Source organism: Xenopus tropicalis, chromosome 3 (assembly GCF_000004195.4).
Source record: "Xenopus tropicalis strain Nigerian chromosome 3, UCB_Xtro_10.0, whole genome shotgun sequence".
Lineage (NCBI taxonomy): Eukaryota > Metazoa > Chordata > Amphibia > Anura > Pipidae > Xenopus > Xenopus tropicalis.
In genome coordinates this window covers 146,761,085-146,780,082 of record NC_030679.2, presented here as the reverse complement: position 1 = coordinate 146,780,082, position 18,998 = coordinate 146,761,085, and the positions used below count along the sequence as shown (strand labels likewise).

General features: G+C 41.5%; 1 protein-coding gene across 1 annotated transcript; it reads left to right on the top strand.

The window, feature by feature from the left end:
* Positions 1-4,878: 4,878 nt before the first annotated feature.
* Positions 4,879-18,832, top strand: LOC105946967. Its single transcript, XM_031898307.1, has 9 exons — positions 4,879-5,250; positions 5,868-6,095; positions 6,718-6,841; positions 9,803-9,983; positions 15,401-15,692; positions 15,796-16,338; positions 16,724-16,918; positions 17,625-17,748; positions 17,835-18,832. The coding sequence occupies exons 1-9, from the start codon at positions 4,879-4,881 to the stop codon at positions 18,830-18,832; spliced, it is 3,057 nt and encodes a 1,018-aa protein (XP_031754167.1).
* Positions 18,833-18,998: the final 166 nt, after the last annotated feature.

The window sequence follows — 18,998 nt, the reverse complement described above, 5'->3', positions numbered from 1 at the left end:
TAACATTGTGGTATTGGGTTGTTGGTGTTCAGTTGTGTCAGTCACAGAGGGTAAGGTACAATATATGACTGTATATGTTTAAAAACCACATCATGTAACAGTAGAACTTTAAAAAAGAATGAGGTGAGAATTAGGGAGATGTTCAATGAGAAATAATCAAGAGGGCAAATAATCCAAAAATACCATTATCTCCATTGGAGGAAGCTGTAGATTGTCCCTAATAAATCATAAACGCATGAATTTTCATTGGTTGTATCGCTCTATCGTACCAAAGTGAAGGGCAAATGTAAACCATCTATCCATGAGATACTACATATATTACTAGAGTTCTATTCTAACTGGTAATGGAGGCAGAATGAACATTTAGGGCAGGGTCTTCCATTGGAACCACAAGGACAACTCTATAATTGGGCTTTATTCAATGTGGTGTTAAATGTTGTAGATACTTCAAACCACTTAGATATTGAGATAAATATACACCCAGTAATAGCCACATATAATATGGACACTATCACATCAGCCTAAAGGGGGAAGGATACTAATTCCTCAGTATTTCCTAAGAAATATTCATTCCAAATTCGAGGACTCCAGAGCGATTTGACTAAATTGGAAAACTGGGCAGCAAAGTGGAAAATGAGGTTCAATGCCAAAGTTATGCACTTTGGTAGAAATAATATAAACACGAGTTATACACTAAATGTTAGTGAGTTGGGGGGATCCTTAATGGAGAAGGATGTGGGGGTTTTTTGTAGATAACAAGCTGTCTAATTCCAGGCAGTGTCATTCTGTGGCTACTAAAGCAAATAAAGTGCTGTCTTGTATAAAAAGGGCATTGACTCAAGGGATGAGAACATAATTTTGCCCCTTTATAGGTCCCTGGTAAGGCCTCACCTTGAGTATGGGGGGGCAGTTTTGGGCTCCAGTCCTTAAGAAGGATATTAATGAGCTGGAGAGAATGCAGAGACTGCAACTAAACTGTTAAAGGGCACTTTTTTTTGATGTGCACAACCCTTTTTGACTTATTTGAGGTGACTTTTTTTGACCCGACCACAACATTGTCATCACTCTGCAAATTTTTCGGCAGTGTCGTGAAAAATTTGCCTATGGGGGAAAGCAGAATTTTGCTGAGAATCCATGCCTGGCAACAAAAAATTGCTTGTCGCTAGTGGTAGCCAATCGACACTCCTACAATGTTCTTACTTCTGACACTGTAGGTGGGAGGGTTTGCTAGTGAAACCAGTAGCTCTGTAGGTCCTACTCAAATGAATGGGAAAGGTTCCCCCCTATAACAATATCCCCTGGGCGGCTCAGGTAGACAGTAATGCCGTCACTGGGAAGGCTGCACTCAACAGTAGACACTTCTGTAGGTATAAGGCACAAAATCCATGGAGTAGAGAGGATAAACCAGGCAATTCCGCTGTTGGTCTGCGACAGAGAATCATCATTGCTCCAGCAGCCATTTTAGGAACATTGGCACCCTTGGAAAACAATAATGTGTTTAAGTTTCACTTGAAACTGGGTGAAATAGAAAACAATGAGGGAATTAACTTCTCCTTGAAACTGGGTGAAATAGAAAACAATGATGGGATTAACTTCTCCTTGAAACTGGATGAAACAGAAAACAATGAGGGGATTACCTTCTCCTTGAAACTGGGTGAAACAGAAAACAATGATGGGGATTAACTTCTCCTTGAAACTAGGTGAAATAGAAAACAATGAGGGGATTAACTTCTCCTTGAAACTGGGTGAAATAGAAAACAATGAGGGGATTAACTTCTCCTTGAAACTGTGTGAAATAGAACACAGTGAGGGGATTAACTTCTCCTTAAAACTGTGTGAAATAGAAAACAATGAGGGGATTAAGTCCTCCTTGAAACTGGGTGAAATAGAAAACAATGAGGGGATTAACTTCTCCTTGAAACTGGGTGAAATAGAAATCAATGAGGGGATTAACTTATCCTTAAATTGGGTGAAACAGAAAACAATGAGGAGATGAATTTATCCTTGAAACTGTGTGAAATAGAACACAGTGAGGGGATTAACTTCTCCTTGAAACTGGGTGAAATAGAAAACAATGAGGGGATTAACATCTCCTTGAAACTGTGCGAAATAGAAAACAATGAGGGGATTAACTTCTCCTTGAAACTGTGCGAAATAGAAAACAATGAGGGAATTAACTTCTCCTTGAAACTGGGTGAAACCGAAACCACTTAGGGGATTAACTTCTCCTTGAAACTGGGTGAAACAGAAAACAATGAGGGAATTACTTCTCCTTGAAACTCGGTGAAATAGAAAACAATGAGGGGATTAACGTCTCCTTGAAACTGTGTGAAATAGAAAACAATGAGGGGATTAACTTCTCCTTGAAACTGTGTGAAATAGAACACAGTGAGGGGATTAACTTCTCCTTAAAACTGTGTGAAATAGAAAACAATGAGGGGATTAACTTCTCCTTGAAACTGTGTGAAATAGAAAACAATGAGGGGATTAACTTCTCCTTGAAACTGGGTGAAATAGAACACAGTGAGGGGATTAACTTCTCATTAAAACTGTGTGAAATAGAAAACAATGAGGGGATTAACTTCTCCTTGAAACTGGGTGAAATAGAAAACAATGAGAAGATTAACTTCTCCTTGAAACTGGGTGAAATAGAAAACAATGAGGAGATTAACTTCTCCTTGAAACTGTGTGAAATAGAAAACAATGAGGAGATTAACTTCTCCTTGAAACTGGGTGAAATAGAAAACAATGAGGAGATTAACTTCTCCTTGAAACTGGGTGAAATAGAAAACAATGAGGGGATTAACTTCTCCTTGAAACTGGGTGATATAGAAAACAATGAGGGGATTAACTTCTCCTTGAAACTGGGTGAAATAGAAAACAATGAGGGGATTAACTTCTCCTTGAAACTGGGTGAAACAGAAAACAATGAGGAGATGAATTTATCCTTGAAACTGGGTGAAATAGAAAACAATGAGGAGATGAATTTATCCTTGAAATTGGGTGAAATAGAACACAGTGAGGGGATTAACTTCTCCTTGAAACTGGGTGAAACAGAAAACAATGAGGGAATTACTTCTCCTTGAAACTCGGTGAAATAGAAAACAATGAGGGGATTAACGTCTCCTTGAAACTGGGTGAAATAGAAAACAATGAGGGGATTAACTTCTCCTTGAAACTGTGTGAAATAGAACACAGTGAGGAGATTAACTTCTCCTTGAAACTGGGTGAAATAGAAAACAATGAGGGGATTAACTTCTCCTTGAAACTGGGTGATATAGAAAACAATGAGGGGATTAACTTCTCCTTGAAACTGGGTGAAATAGAAAACAATGAGGGGATTAACTTCTCCTTGAAACTGGGTGAAATAGAAAACAATGAGGGGATTAATTTATCCTTAAATTGGGTGAAACAGAAAACAATGAGGAGATGAATTTATCCTTGAAACTGGGTGAAATAGAAAACAATGAGGAGATGAATTTATCCTTGAAATTGGGTGAAATAGAACACAGTGAGGGGATTAACTTCTCCTTGAAACTGGGTGAAATATAAAACAATGAGGGAATTAACTTTCCCTTGAAACTGGGTGAAACCGAAACCACTGAGGGGATTAACTTCTCCTTGAAAATGTGTCAAGGACAGACTTCACTGACTACTCTATTCCCCTACTATTCTAAGCCTCCATAGGGCTCAATGGTACTCGACAGATCAAACCTGCCGAATTTTTTGATTGACAAAAAAGTGTTGCCTAAACATTAATAAATCACAAATTATGGGAGTCATTTTCAAACTGGAATTTTTCTGGGAACAATAAGAAAAAAATTGAGTTCTGGTGGAAACCCATTCATACATCTCGAAATTATCTAGCAGTAAGAAAAAAATCCGACTTTATCTCATAATTGCTTTGTAATTGTGCCCCACATTGTAGTCTGCTTTATGGGTTGGCCTTGGGTTTTAGTACTAGGGTTGATATTTTAGAATGATGGTCTCATGAACTGTTCTTTCACACCAGGTTTGGTGTTGGGCAGTACCAGAACATGCAGGCCCTTATATTTGCGGTTGAGGAGATTAATGCAGATCCGGATCTCCTTCCCAACATTACACTGGGCTTCCACATCTTTGACACCTGCACAGTATTAAGGCGAGCGGCAGAAGGGACTCTCTGGATGTTGTCAGGGGGGAAAGGAATCACCCCCAATTATCGCTGTCACAAAACCGCCCCTCTTGCTGGTATCGTTGGTGACTCCGGGTCCTCACAATCCATACTAATGGCTCAAATCTTGGGGCTCAGCCAATGTCCACAGGTATAAGAGACCTTTATATTTGTTTCTTCGTTTTAGGGGCCTGTTTTAGTGATGAGCAGCAATGAGTGAATCTGTTTTCGCTTTGCTGGAAAATTTCTCTGTAATAATAAAACAGTACCTGTACTTGATCCCAACTAAGATATAATTACCCCTTATTGGGGCAGAACAGCCCTATTGGGTTTATTTCATGGTTAAATGATTCCCTTTTCTCTGTAATAATAAAACAGTACCTGTACTGGATCCCAACTAAGATATAATTACCCCTTATTGGGGGCAGAACAGCCCTATTGGGTTTATTTAATGGTTAAATGATTCCCTTTTCTCTGTAATAATAAAACAGTACCTGTACTTGATCCCAACTAAGATATAATTACCCCTCATTGGGGGCAGAACAGCCCTAAAATGTTGTGCAGTAGATCTTTAATGAAAACTGTCCTTCATACTTAAATCCCTATAGCTCAGTTACTTGGCGACAAGCCCTCTTCTCGGCAGTCGGGACCTCTTCCCTTCTTTCTTCCGTACCATTCCCAGTGATGAGTTTCAAATAAGGGGCCTGGTTAAGCTCATTATACAAATGGGTTGGTCCTGGCTTGGGATCCTAGCTAGCGATGATGACTATGGCCAGTTTGGAGTTCAGATTGCAAAACAAGAGATATCGACTACTAGAGCTTGTGTGGCCTTCACCGAGAACATCTTGACTGGTCAACCCAATAGAAATGCTCCTCACCTTGTCCAGGTGATCAAGGAGTCAAGTGCAAAGGTGGTTCTTGTGATTGCCACTGGTTATAACTTTGTCATAGTCGTGGAAGAACTACTAAGGCAGAATATGGCTGGAATTACTTGGATAGCAAGCCAAGGTTGGGCAACGTCTCTTCTACTTTCGGAGAACCGGTTCCGAGGAGTTTTAACGGGCGCCGTCGGTTTTGCCATCCATAGTGGGAAAATGGTCCAATTCACAAACTACTTAAACAGTCTCCGTCCATCTATGCAACATAACGATTCATTTATAGCAGAGTTGTGGGAGAAAACGTTTTCTTGTAAGTGGCTCAGTCGGCCATTAGAAGGGACTGGACCCACCCCGACTAAACCATGTACAGGAAATGAAAAACCAGAGAGTTTGCTGCCTAGTGGTAAAGATTATAGAGAATCTCTCAATGTATATACTGCTGTCTATGCAATAGCCTGGGCCCTACACAATTTGCTCCAATGGACCCCTGGCAATGGACCATTCCCTCATGTGTCTCCTCCCACCATCTCCTCATTTCAACCTTGGCAGGTAAAGTTCTGTTTGTTACACAATCAAGTAACTAATTTTTTCTCATACTCATTCCTCATCTTTAATGGTAAAGATCATAGAGTATCTCTCAATGTATATACGGCTGTCTATGCAATAGCCTGGGCCCTACACAAATTGCTCCAATGGACACCTGGCAATGGACCATTCCATCATGTGTCTTCTCCCACCATCTCCTCATTTCAACCTTAGCAGGTAAAGTTCTACCTGTTACACAATAAAGTAACTCTTTCTCATACTCATTCCTCATATTGTTTTTATATTTCCAGCTCCTCCACTACGTTAAATACGTAGACTTCAAGACCCAAGATGGAAGTCATGTTGTTTTTGACACAAAAGGGAACCCTCCGGCCATCTATGATATTGTGAATTGGCAAGTCGGTGCCACGGGAGTCCTGGGGCAGGTCACAGTAGGGAGTTATGACCTCACCAATCTGGATTTGAATCTCTTGAATATAGATAGTGCTAAAGTTGTATGGAGCAACGGCAGTAATCAGGTGAAGAACCTTATATGGTCCATAAAGATAGAGATGTAATATAATAATAAAATAGTAGCTTGTACTTTAGTAGATTAAAGGTATGGAGATTCACATTATGGAAAGACTCCTTATCCAGAAAACCCCAGATCCCAAGCATTCTGGGTAGCAGGTAATCCCATACCTGTATGATGTTTCCTATTACTACAATACACTAACAGGTCTATTCATCAAGCTCCCAGTAGGTATCAGAATAGCACTCAATAGTAAGAAATCCAAGTCCGGCTTGGGACTCCTCCAGTTACATGGGAGTAGGAGAAACAATAGGTTAGCTGAAAGCAGTTCTAATGTGTAGCGCTGGCTGAAAGCTCAGACTCAGGCACACTTTACTGCTGCGCTGCAAGTTGGAGTGATATCCCCCCCCCTCACCCCCAGCAGCCGATCAGCAGAACAATGGGAAGGGAGCAAGATAGCAGCTCCCAGTAGGTATCAGAATAACACTCAATTGTAAGAAATCCAAGTCCGGCTTGGGACTCCTCCAGTTACATGGGAGTAGGAGAAACAATAGGTTAGCTATTAGCAGTTCTAATGTGAATCATTGCAAGGGCTGCTTTGCTTCTGTATCATCATCTTTTATTAATAGGTTCCTGTTTCCAAGTGCAGCCCAAACTGCCCTGCAGGATTTAGGAAGGTGATCATACAAGGAAAGCCACCGTGCTGCTATGAGTGTGGCCGGTGTCCCCCGGGGCAGATTTCAAACCAAACAGGTAGTGATAATTTGTACATTCTTGGCAAATCCACCTTTTATAGAGTCCAATGAAAACTTTGTTCTCCAGATGCCGTGGAATGTCATCCATGTTCCTGGGACACGTGGCCCAATCTACAGCAGGACAGATGCCTACCAAGGCCTACAGAGTTCCTTTCCTATGGAGATCCTTTGGGTTACAGTTTAGCAGCCATTTCCATCTTCTCTTCCCTGATCCCACTTGGTGTTCTAGGTGTTTTTATTCACCAAAAAAAGACGCCAATAGTCCGAGCCAACAACTACTCCCTTAGCTGCCTTCTCCTGCTTTCCCTGTTCCTCTGTTTCCTTTGCTCTTTAGGGTTCATTGGTTACCCACAACCTGAAAAGTGCCTTCTGCGCCAGGTGGCATTTGGGATGGTTTTTGCCCTCTGCATCTCCTGTGTTCTGGCCAAAACCATCACTGTTGTCATTGCCTTTAATGCAACCAAACCCGGCAGCAGGTTAAGAAAGTGGACAGGGGTGAAGGTCTCCTACTGTGTCATTATGCTTTGTGCCTTGATTCAGATAACTGACTGTGCACTTTGGCTGATCTTCTCTCCTCCCTTCCATGAACTTGACGTTGACACAAAACCTGGTGTGATCATAGTTAACTGCAATGAAGGGTCACCCACTGCTTTCTGGTGCATGCTGGGATACCTTGGCCTCTTGGCCTCCATCAGTTTCATTGTTGCCTTCCTGGCCAGACGCCTCCCTGACAGTTTCAATGAAGCCAAATTGATCACATTCAGTATGTTGGCTTTCCTCAGTGTGTGGGTGTCCTTTATCCCAGCCTATCTCAGTGCCCGGGGCATGTATACTGTGGCAATGGAGGTCTTTGCCATCCTGTCTTCCAGTTGGGCGGTGGTGGGCTGTATCTTTGTGCCAAAATGTTACATTATATTGTTCAGGCCCAACATGAACTCCAGAGAACATCTCATGGGGAAAGATAAAAATAAAAAATAATGGGTTCAAACAGAAAGAAATCAGTAGTAATGGATTTATGTAATAGTTGCATATCTGGATCCATTCCTTGCTATCCTATGGCAGGTTTGGGAAGGAGCTAAAGCTAAAAGGCCCTATCTTGGCCATTAAAATCTTTAAAATCATGTGACTTTTCGTCACATGATCATGGAAAGTGAAAAATTTTCACCGCACATGTAACACACAGTTCTTTTTAGTCTTTTGGTGGCTTGATTTGCATATGCAAATTAAGATTCAGATTCGGTTCAGTATTCAGCCAAATCTTTCACAAAGGATTTAGGGGTTCAGCCAAATCCCAAAATAGTGGATTCGAGGCATCCCTGAATATTATCCTTGACAAACCTAAAAAGTAATCCCTGACTTACCAATCAAATTGGAATCTCCCTAAGCTAATTAGTTTAAATAAATATTAGTTTATGGGTGTATCCTATGTCTACGCAGGCCTAGGGCGGAACTAATTTAGGCCAGCCTGTCTATCATTTCTATCATTTACTGCATTTTATGGGGGGTAAAGCATATATTTTTGAAAAGTACACATTCCTCCGAATCTAAAATGGGCACCCATGTCTTTCTACCCCAAAGTACCAAGCCATACAGCTTTCCTAAAATTGGCAAATGATCAGGGAAGTCAGCATGCAGGGTCAGGTCAGGAACAGGATATAAGTCAGTATCAGATCATTATTGGATCAATACCAGCATCTACTCGTACTTGCAGCCAAATTCCACATTTCGACATTGGCAAATTTTTTGGCGAAACAGCTGCAAAATTTTTGCTTGAAAAAAAATTTGTCAAATGAGGAAAAAGTCGTGATCACGTCAATAAAGTTGCGATCACATCAAAGAAGTCGCAGCCACGTCAAATACATTGCGGTGGCATCAAAAAAGTTGTGGGCAGGGGCGGGCCAAGCCAACCAGGCACCCTAGGCAACCCGGTCGGCCACATTGCCCCCACCCAGACTGCGGGGGGGGGGGGCAGTGGGATTCGATGGGTCATTGCAATGGCAAAGAAGTAGGACTAGGGGTAGGCAAAAGAGGCTCCGGCCTGGCACCCCTTATCGTTGATAAGTTCTGGCCCTGGCACATCAAAAAAGTCACAGTCCCATCAATATAAGTCAGACACATCAAAAAAAGTCACATGGTAGCCGCAAACAGTCCTTAGGTGGGTACTCTGAACCAATCAAACATCACAACCTAAGCAAGCTGACTCCACCTGTAACAGGGGGACCTATCAGAACACATTGATGATCCCTCCCATATTTCTGTATAATGATCCAGCATTATTTAGATGGGAGTAAGATGAAAGCAGGTTCTTGGTGGTACAGTGTCTGTGGTGTATTGTTGGGTGTGAACCAGCGCCAAGCCCACGGCCCATTGTATAGTGTTTACTGTTAATAAATAACTACAATGTCTGCTGTCAATTGTTTTTCAAATTAAAGCCTGTTCTTCTTCACCTCCATCTCCTGTGCCGTCCCCTTTTTCCATAGCTGTCCGTTGACCAGTTGCACATTTGAAGACCACTTAGCACCATTCCACTTGCTTCCAAGACGAGAGGATGAAGGACTGACAATCTCCTTGTCAAAGTAGAACCATTCTCATCATGGGTGGTCATATAATGGTCATGATGAGAACCAGTGGGCAGCATCTCCTCTACTTCCAATTACTTTTTATCTTTCCCAAACATCCAAATCTCCTTCCTACTCTAGAGACATAGATATCAGGAATAATTGGTACGTTCCTCAGAGGCCTAGATAATTGAGGATCATATACTCCTGGGTTCCAGTAGGCTTAGTTATCTCCGTATTCAGTATAAAAACCTGCTCCAGAGTCGTAACCCTATGAACGTGCTGCACGTTGCTCGACTCTCTCCCATATTGTAAGTTAGAGATGATTCCCTGTAACATGAATATGTTCAAGAGAATCCACTGGTCTGTCTACTCTTCATCATGGGTTTTGTGTCTAGTAGCTGTACAAGTCTGCGACGCGTTGGAATCCAACCTTGGTTGCAACTTACCCATGGAGAACTCTAGCGGCTATCTGAGCCAACCTGGAGATATCATTATTGGGGGAACGTTTCCAGTTCATTTGGATAGAGTCTACCACAACAATAACTTCACAGAAACCCCACCGGAGATCCAATGTCAGATGTAAGTAACATTGTGGTATTGGGTTGTTTGTGTTCAGTTGTGTCAGTCACAGAGATGTCTCTGACTATGAAGATTTTCATTCATCCAGGCCATGGTATATCTAGTATAAATAAATCTAAAGCAACTGGACTTGTTAAGTCATCAAGACGTTTCACTACTCATCTGAGCAGCTTCTTCAGTTCAGCTGGTATGGGAAGTCCTCAGCATTAGTGATGGGTGAAATGTTTCTCCAGGCATGGATTTGTGGTGAATTTCCTCATTTCGCCATTGGCGGATTGTTTCGCGAAACGGATGAAAAAATTTGCCGCTGAAAAATTTGCTGTGTGTCCAAAAATTGTTGGGGGCGACAAAAGAATAGCAGCGTGACAAAACAGTAGCTGCAGGCGACAAAAGAATAGCTGTGGGCGACAAAAGAATAGCCGGGCGACAAAACAATAGCTGCGGGCGACAAAAGAATAGCCGGGCGACAAAAGAATAGCCGCGGGCGACAAAAGAATAGCCGCGGGCGACAAAAGAATAGCCGGGCGACAAAACAATAGCCGCGGGCGACAAAAGAATAGCCGCGGGCGACAAAAGAATAGCCGGGCGACAAAACAATAGCTGCGGGTGACAAAACAATAGCCGACAAAAGAATAGCCGCGCGACAAAACAATAGCCACGCAACAAAAGAATAGCTGCGGGCGACAAAACAATAGCTGCGGGTGACAAAAGAATAGCCACACGACAAAAGAATAGCCACGGGTGGCAATTTTTTTTGACGCACAACATTTTCACCGTTTTGCAAATTTTTCGCCAATTCGCGGATATTTTGAAAGATTCGTGAATTTTTCACCGAAGCGAAACGGGACAGATTCGCTCATCACTACTCAGCATATGTACTCTTCCACTGATCCAATCACAATGGCACTTTGTAACTTCCCATACCAGTCAGTAGAACTGAAGAAGCTGCTCGGATGAGTAGTAAAACATCTTCAATGATGACTTAGCAAGTCCAGTTGCTTCAGATTTATTTATACTAGATATATATGTCTCTGTATCACATGTTTTCAAAACCAGTATCATGGAACAGTGGGGCTTCAAAATAGAATGGGATATATTGGTGAATTCATCAATTAGAAATAATCAAGAGGGCAAATAATCCCAAAATACCATTTTCTCCATTGGAGGAAGCTGTAGATTTCCCCTAATAAATCATAAACACATGGATTTTCATCGGTTGTATCGCTCTATTGTACCAAAATGAAGGGCAAATGAAAACCATCTATCCATGAGATACTACATATATTACTAGGGTTCTCTTCTATTCTAACTGGTAATGGAGGCAGAATGAACATTTAGGGCAGGGTTGTACATTGGAACCACAAGGACAACTCTATTATTGGGCTCCATTCCATGTGGTGTTAAATGTTGTAGATACTTCAAACCCCTTAGACACTGAGATAAATATACACCCAGTAATAGCCTCACTTCAGCACTGTATAACCTAGTCACGTATAATACGGAGGCTATCACTAAACTATCTATGCATTAATCATAGTATCATTATTTAATTTATTATTTTGTCTTATATACAGGTATAGGACCCGTTATCCAGAATACTCGGGGCCAAGGGTATTCCGGATAAGGGGTCTTTCCGTAATTTGGATCTCTCTACAAAAAAATCAATAAAACATTAATTAAACCCAATAGGGCTGTTCTGCCCCCAATAAGGGGTAATTATATCTTAGTTGGGATCAAGTACAGGTACTGTTTTATTATTACAGAGAAAAGGGAATCATTTAACCATGAAATAAACCCAATAGGGCTGTTCTGCCCCAATAAGGGGTAATTATATCTTAGTTGGGATCAAGTACAGGTACTGTTTTATTATTACAGAGAAAAGGGAATCATTTAACCATGAAATAAACCCAATAGGACTGTTCTGCCCCAATAAGGGGTAATTATATCTTAGTTGGGATCAAGTACAGGTACTGTTGTATTATTACAGAGAAAAGGGATCATTTAACCATTAAATAAACCCAATAGGGCTGTTCTGCCCCCAATAAGGGGTAATTATATCTTAGTTGGGATCAAGTACAGGTACTGTTTTATTATTACAGAGAAAAGGGATCATTTAACCATTAAATAAACCCAATAGGGCTGTTCTGCCCCAATAAGGGGTAATTATATCTTAGTTGGGATCAAGTACAGGTACTGTTTTATTATTACAGAGAAAAGGGATCATTTAACCATTAAATAAACCCAATAGGGCTGTTCTGCCCCAATAAGGGGTAATTATATCTTAGTTGGGATCAAGTACAGGTACTGTTTTATTATTACAGAGAAAAGGGATCATTTAACCATTAAATAAACCCAATAGGGCTGTTCTGCCCCAATAAGGGGTAATTATATCTTAGTTGGGATCAAGTACAGGTACTGTTTTATTATTACAGAGAAAAGGGATCATTTAACCATTAAATAAACCCAATAGGGCTGTTCTGCCCCAATAAGGGGTAATTATATCTTAGTTGGGATCAAGTACAGGTACTGTTTTATTATTACAGAGAAAGGGAATCATTTAACCATTAAATAAACCCAATAGGGCTGTTCTGCCCCAATAAGGGGTAATTATATCTTAGTTGGGATCAAGTACAGGTACTGTTTTATTATTACAGAGAAAGGGAATCATTTAACCATTAAATAAACCCAATAGGGCTGTTCTGCCCCAATAAGGGGTAATTATATCTTAGTTGGGATCAAGTACAGGTACTGTTTTATTATTACAGAGAAAAGGGAATCATTTAACCATTAAATAAACCCAATAGGGCTGTTCTGCCCCAATAAGGGGTAATTATATCTTAGTTGGGATCAAGTACAGGTACTGTTTTATTATTACAGAGAAAAGGGAATCATTTAACCATTAAATAAACCCAATAGGGCTGTTCTGCCCCAATAAGGGGTAATTACATCTTAGTTGGGATCAAGTACAGGTACTGTTTTATTATTACAGAGAAAAGGGAATCATTTAACCATTAAATAAACCCAATAGGGCTGTTCTGCCCCAATAAGGGGTAATTATATCTTAGTTGGGATCAAGTACAGGTACTGTTTTATTATTACAGAGAAAAGGGAATCATTTAACCATGAAATAAACCCAATAGGGCTGTTCTGCCCCCAATAAGGGGTAATTATATCTTAGTTGGGATCAAGTACAGGTACTGTTTTATTATTACAGAGAAAAGGGAATCATTTAACCATTAAATAAACCCAATAGGGCTGTTCTGCCCCAATAAGGGGTAATTATATCTTAGTTGGGATCAAGTACAGGTACTGTTTTATTATTACAGAGAAAAGGTAATCATTTAACCATGAAATAAACCCAATAGGGCTGTTCTGCCCCCAATAAGGGGTAATTATATCTTAGTTGGGATCAAGTACAGGTACTGTTTTATTATTACAGAGAAAAGGGAATCATTTAACCATGAAATAAACCCAATAGGGCTGTTCTGCCCCAATAAGGGGTAATTATATCTTAGTTGGGATCAAGTACAGGTACTGTTTTATTATTACAGAGAAAAGGGAATCAGTTTTAAAATTCTGAATTATTTGATTAAAATGGAGTCTATGGGAGATGGGCTTTCTGTAATTCGGAGCTCTCTGTATAACGGGTTTCTGGATAAGGGATCCCATACCTGTATATATATATATACAAACCGGATTCCAAAAAAGTTGGGACACTAAACAAATTGTGAATAAAAACTGAACGCAATGATGTGGAGGTGCCAACTTCTAATATTTTATTCAGAATAGAACATAAATCACGGAACAAAAGTTTAAACTGAGAAAATGTACCATTTTAAGGGAAAAATATGCTGATTTAGAATTTCATGGTGTCAACAAATCCCAAAAAAGTTGGGACAAGTAGCAATAAGAGGCTGGAAAAAGTAAATTTGAGCATAACGAAGAGCTGGAAGACCAAATAACACTAATTAGGTCAATTGGCAACATGATTGGGTATTAAAAGAGCTTCAGTGTCTCTCAGAAGCCAAGATGGGTAGAGGATCACCAATTCCCACAATGTTGTGCAGAAAGATAGTGGAGCAATATCAGAAAGGTGTTACCCAGCGAAAAATTGCAAAGATTTTGCATCTATCATCATCAACTGTGCATAACATCATCCGAAGATTCAGAGAATCTGGAACAATCTCTGTGTGTAAGGGTCAAGGCCGTAACCCCATACTGGATGCCCGTGATCTCCGGGCCCTTAAACGACACTGCACCACAAACAGGAATGCTACTGTAAAGGAAATCACAGAATGGGCTCAGGAATCCTTCCAGAAACCATTGTCAGTGAATCCACCGTGCCATCCGCCGTTGCCAGCTGAAACTCTACAGTGCAAAGAAGAAGCCATTTCTAAGCAAGATCCACAAGCTCAGGCTTTTTCACTGGGCCAGGGATCATTTAAAATGGAGTGTGGCAAAATGGAAGACTGTTCTGTGGTCAGATGAGTCACGATTCGAAGTTCTTTTTGGAAATCTGGGACGCCATGTCATCCGGACCAAAGAGGACAAGGAAAACCCAAGTTGTTATCAACGCTCAGTTCAGAAGCCTGCATCTCTGATGGTATGGGGTTGCATGAGTGCGTGTGGCACGGGCAGCTTGCATGTCTGGAAAGGCAGCATCAATGCAGAAAAATATATTCAGGTTCTAGAACAACATATGCTCCCATCCAGACGTCATCTCTTTCAGGGAAGACCCTGCATTTTTCAACAAGATAATGCCAGACCACATTCTGCATCAATCACAACATCATGGCTCCGTAGGAGAAGGATCCGGGTACTGAAATGGCCAGTCTGCAGTCCAGATCTTTCACCTATAGAGAACATTTGGCGCATCATAAAGAGGAAGGTGCGACAAAGAAGGCCCAAGACGATTGAACAGTTAGAGGCCTGTATTAGACAAGAATGGGAGAGCATTCCTATTCCTAAACTTGAGAAACTGGTCTCCTCGGTCCCCAGACGTCTGTTGAGTGTTGTAAGAAGAAGGGGAGATGCCACACAGTGGTGAAAATGGCCTTGTCCCAACTTTTTTGGGATTTGTTGACACCATGAAATTCTGAATCAACATATTTTTCCCTTAAAATGGTACATTTTCTCAGTTTAAACTTTTGTTCCGTGATTTATGTTCTATTCTGAATAAAATATTAGAAGTTGGCGTCTCCACATCATTGCGTTCAGTTTTTATTCACAATTTGTTTAGTGTCCCAACTTTTTTGGAATCCGGTTTGTATATATATATATGTGTGTGTGGTTACAATATAGTGTACTGTGTGTAATAATATATATATAATTTTGCACAAAATACATTATAATGGAAACCTGATGAAGGTAACCACTTACTCTTGTTCAGTATCATTTGTTTCCTTTCTTCACACCAGGTTTAGCTTAGAGCATTTCCAAAGCATGGAGGCCCTGATATTCGCTGTGGAAGAGATTAACGTCGACCCCGAACTCCTTCCCCATATTACGTTGGGCTTCCAGATATTTGACACTTGTATTGCTTTACGGCAGGCAGTGTATGGGGCTCTTTGGATGCTCTCAGGGGGACAAGGCATCTCGCCCAACTACCAGTGTCACAAAGAGGCCCCACTAGCTGGTATTATTGGCGACTCTGGGTCTACACAATCGATTCTCCTAGCTCAACTCTTGGGATTGTACAGATACCCTCAAGTAAGAGCAAATTGCTACAATGTCTTAATATCCGTTTGACATTCTTCTTGCCTCTACATAGATCGTTTCCATTTCCCCCAACTGCTCCATTTTGTTTCTACAGATCAGTTATTTGGCAACTAGCCCCATTCTTAGCGATCGCCATCTATTCCCTTCCTTTTATCGGACCATCCCTAGTGATGAGTTTCAGATGAGGGGCCTGGCCCAGCTGGTTTCTCATTTCGGTTGGACTTGGTTTGGCCTTCTTGCCAGCGATGACGATTATGGTCAGTTGGGGACTCAGTTGGTGAAGCAGGAAATAACAAAGGCTGGAGCTTGTGTGGCCTTCACGGAGAATATCATAACCGGCCTGCACCATAGGAACGCTCCTCGCATTGCCGAAGCCATTAAAAAGTCAACTGCAAAAGTCATAGTTGTCATCGCCACCGATCATAACTTTGTGATTGTGGTGGAAGAGCTCTTGAGGCAAAACATGACCGGCATTATCTGGGTGGCCAGCGAAGGCTGGGCAACGGCAGTTGTACTTTCCAAGGAGAATTTCCGATTGGTTTTAGAGGGTACCATTGGATTCGCCACTCATGGGAGACAAATATCCAAATTTACCAAGTACCTCCAAAGCCTTCATCCATCTAAGGAGCTTCACAATGTATTCTTGAGGCAATTTTGGGAACAGGCTTTCGATTGTAAATGGCCGGAGTTAGCCAAAGGGGCTACAAATGCTACGGATCAAACGTGCACAGGGAATGAAACACTAGAGGGTCTATTAATGGAAAAGGATTATAGAGTAGCTCACAAAGTATACACGGCTGTCTATGCCATTGCGTGGGCTCTACAGAATTTGCTTTACTGTAAGCTGGGAACGGGGCCGTTCAGTAATGGAAGCTGTTCCAACATCTCTTCATTTCACCCTTGGCATGTAAGGGGCCACACAGTTATGATGCTACTCTAAATTATTTGTGACCTGTCCCATTTACTATATATATATTTACATTTTTCAGCTTCTACACTACATTAAACATATACATTTTAAGACTAAAGACGGGAGCCAGGTATTTTTCGATGGTAAAGGGAACCCTCCAGCTATTTACGACATTGTGAACTGGCGCGTGAGTGCAAACGGGGCCCTGGAGCAGGTTGTCGTTGGGAGTTATGACTTGAACGCTGTTGATGGGAAGACCATGAAGGTCAACAGCACTGCTATCACTTGGAACAGCAATGGAACCCAGGTGTGCAAAGATCTAATATAATAAATATATTGGGCACTGCAGATATCAAAGTGGAGTAGAATTCTTATGGGAGGGAGAGCAAGTTCTGATGGGAGGGGGAGCAGGTTCTGATGGGAGGGGGAGGAGAAAAAGGCAAGGGGAGAGGGAGAGAGGAGCAAACTGAGTAGATTTGTGCTAGTGCCCTGAAGGATTTTTCTGAGAGAAGGAAGTCTGATATGGAAGAACATGTGCACACAAAAGGAGACAAGAAATCCCGTGTTTCTTTTGATAGAGGACTCAGTGCAACATTTCTGTTAGTGCTTATCGCTGTATTTACATAGCCCTTTCTGATAAAGCTTACATAGTTTTCATTTCATTCTGGTGTTTTAAAAAAACCCAATATGCAATAGCTGAAGGTATCTCTCCTGGCTTCCAAATATGTTGGTCATCTATGTGATGACCTGTTGCTCAAAAGCCACTATGATCTAGAAGTGTGCACAGTACAGAGCAGTACCTGGACTGAAATACAATGGTGTGTAGGTAAAGTATCTCTGAGTACAGGCTACTGGCACATTTAGGGGGATGTTTCTTCTGGATTGTCCTTAGTAGTGAGGACTATCTCTGGTGGCATAGTGCCGTTGTTGAATCATCTATAAAGAGGTATCAATGCAATCAGTGCTCTTGATATCAAATATAATGGTCATTTGTATATCTTTATATGTCTTAGATTCCAGTTTCCAAATGCAGCCCAAGTTGTTCCTCAGGATTTCGGAAGGTAATAATTCCTGGAAAGCCCCCGTGTTGCTATGATTGTAACCCATGCCCCCAAGGACATATTTCAAACCAAACAGGTAGTGTGTGTAGATTATACTTATATGTTTAAAAAAAAAATACATTTCACATAAAGGAAGATTTTATTTTGAATATTTTTCCCCAGATGCTGTGGAATGTCATCCATGTTCCTGGGACACGTGGCCCAATCTACAGCAGGACAGATGCCTACCAAGGCCTACAGAGTTCCTTTCCTATGGAGATCCTTTGGGTTACAGCTTAACAGCCTTTTCTGTTTTTTCTTCCCTGATCCCACTTGCTATTTTAGGAGTTTTTATTTGTTATAAGAAAACACCAATAGTCCGAGCCAACAACTACTCCCTTAGCTGCCTTCTCCTGCTTTCCCTGTTCCTCTGTTTCCTTTGCTCTTTAGGGTTCATTGGTTACCCACAGCCTGAAAAGTGCCTTCTGCGCCAGGTGGCATTTGGGATGGTTTTTGCCCTCTGCATCTCCTGTGTTCTGGCCAAAACCATCACTGTTGTCATTGCCTTTAATGCAACCAAACCCGGCAGCAGGTTAAGAAAGTGGACAGGGGTGAGGGTGTCCTACTGGATTACTGTGTTTGGTACCTTGATTCAGTTATTTGTGTGTGTGATGTGGTTGATTTTTTCTCCTCCTTTCCCTGAACTTGACACTATCACCAGTCCTGGAGTCATTATTGTAACATGTAATGAAGGGTCACCCACTGCTTTCTGGTGCATGCTGGGATACCTTGGACTCTTGGCCTCCATCAGTTTCATTGTTGCCTTCCTGGCCAGACGCCTCCCTGACAGTTTCAATGAAGCCAAATTGATCACATTCAGTATGTTGGCTTTCCTCAGTGTGTGGGTGTCCTTTATCCCAGCCTATCTCAGTGCCCGGGGCATGTATACTGTGGCAATGGAGGTCTTTGCCATCCTGTCTTCCAGTTGGGCTGTGGTGGGCTGTATCTTTGTGCCAAAATGCTTGATTGTTATGTTCAGACCCAACATGAACTCAAGGGAACTTCTTATGGGGAAAAGGTCAAAACCTAAAAAACTGAATGATAAAAAGTCTGATATTTGTGATGAATTTCAAGAATTTAGATGTCACATCCAACTGAGGAATTATGGAAGATGTGCATAATAAAAGTTCTTTTCACGGACTTCACTTGGTTGGGGCAAACTCCTTTTCACATTCATTGCAGCGCCTGGAAGAAGGCCTAGGTGACCATAAAGCCATCACCACACTTTATACACCATGACCAATGGGGTAGAGCAGCGGTTCTCGACCTGTGGGTCGGGACCCCTTT

Bases quoted from the DNA above. Each gene is read 5' to 3' on its own strand.
- LOC105946967 (XM_031898307.1), top strand. From the start codon at position 4,879: ATGGGTTGGTCCTGGCTTGGGATCCTAGCTAGCGATGATGACTATGGC. The intron at 9,984-15,400 runs GTAAGTAACATT...TCTTCACACCAG, and splicing joins CCGGAGATCCAATGTCAGAT to GTTTAGCTTAGAGCATTTCC. The intron at 17,749-17,834 runs GTAGTGTGTGTA...ATTTTTCCCCAG, and splicing joins ACATATTTCAAACCAAACAG to ATGCTGTGGAATGTCATCCA.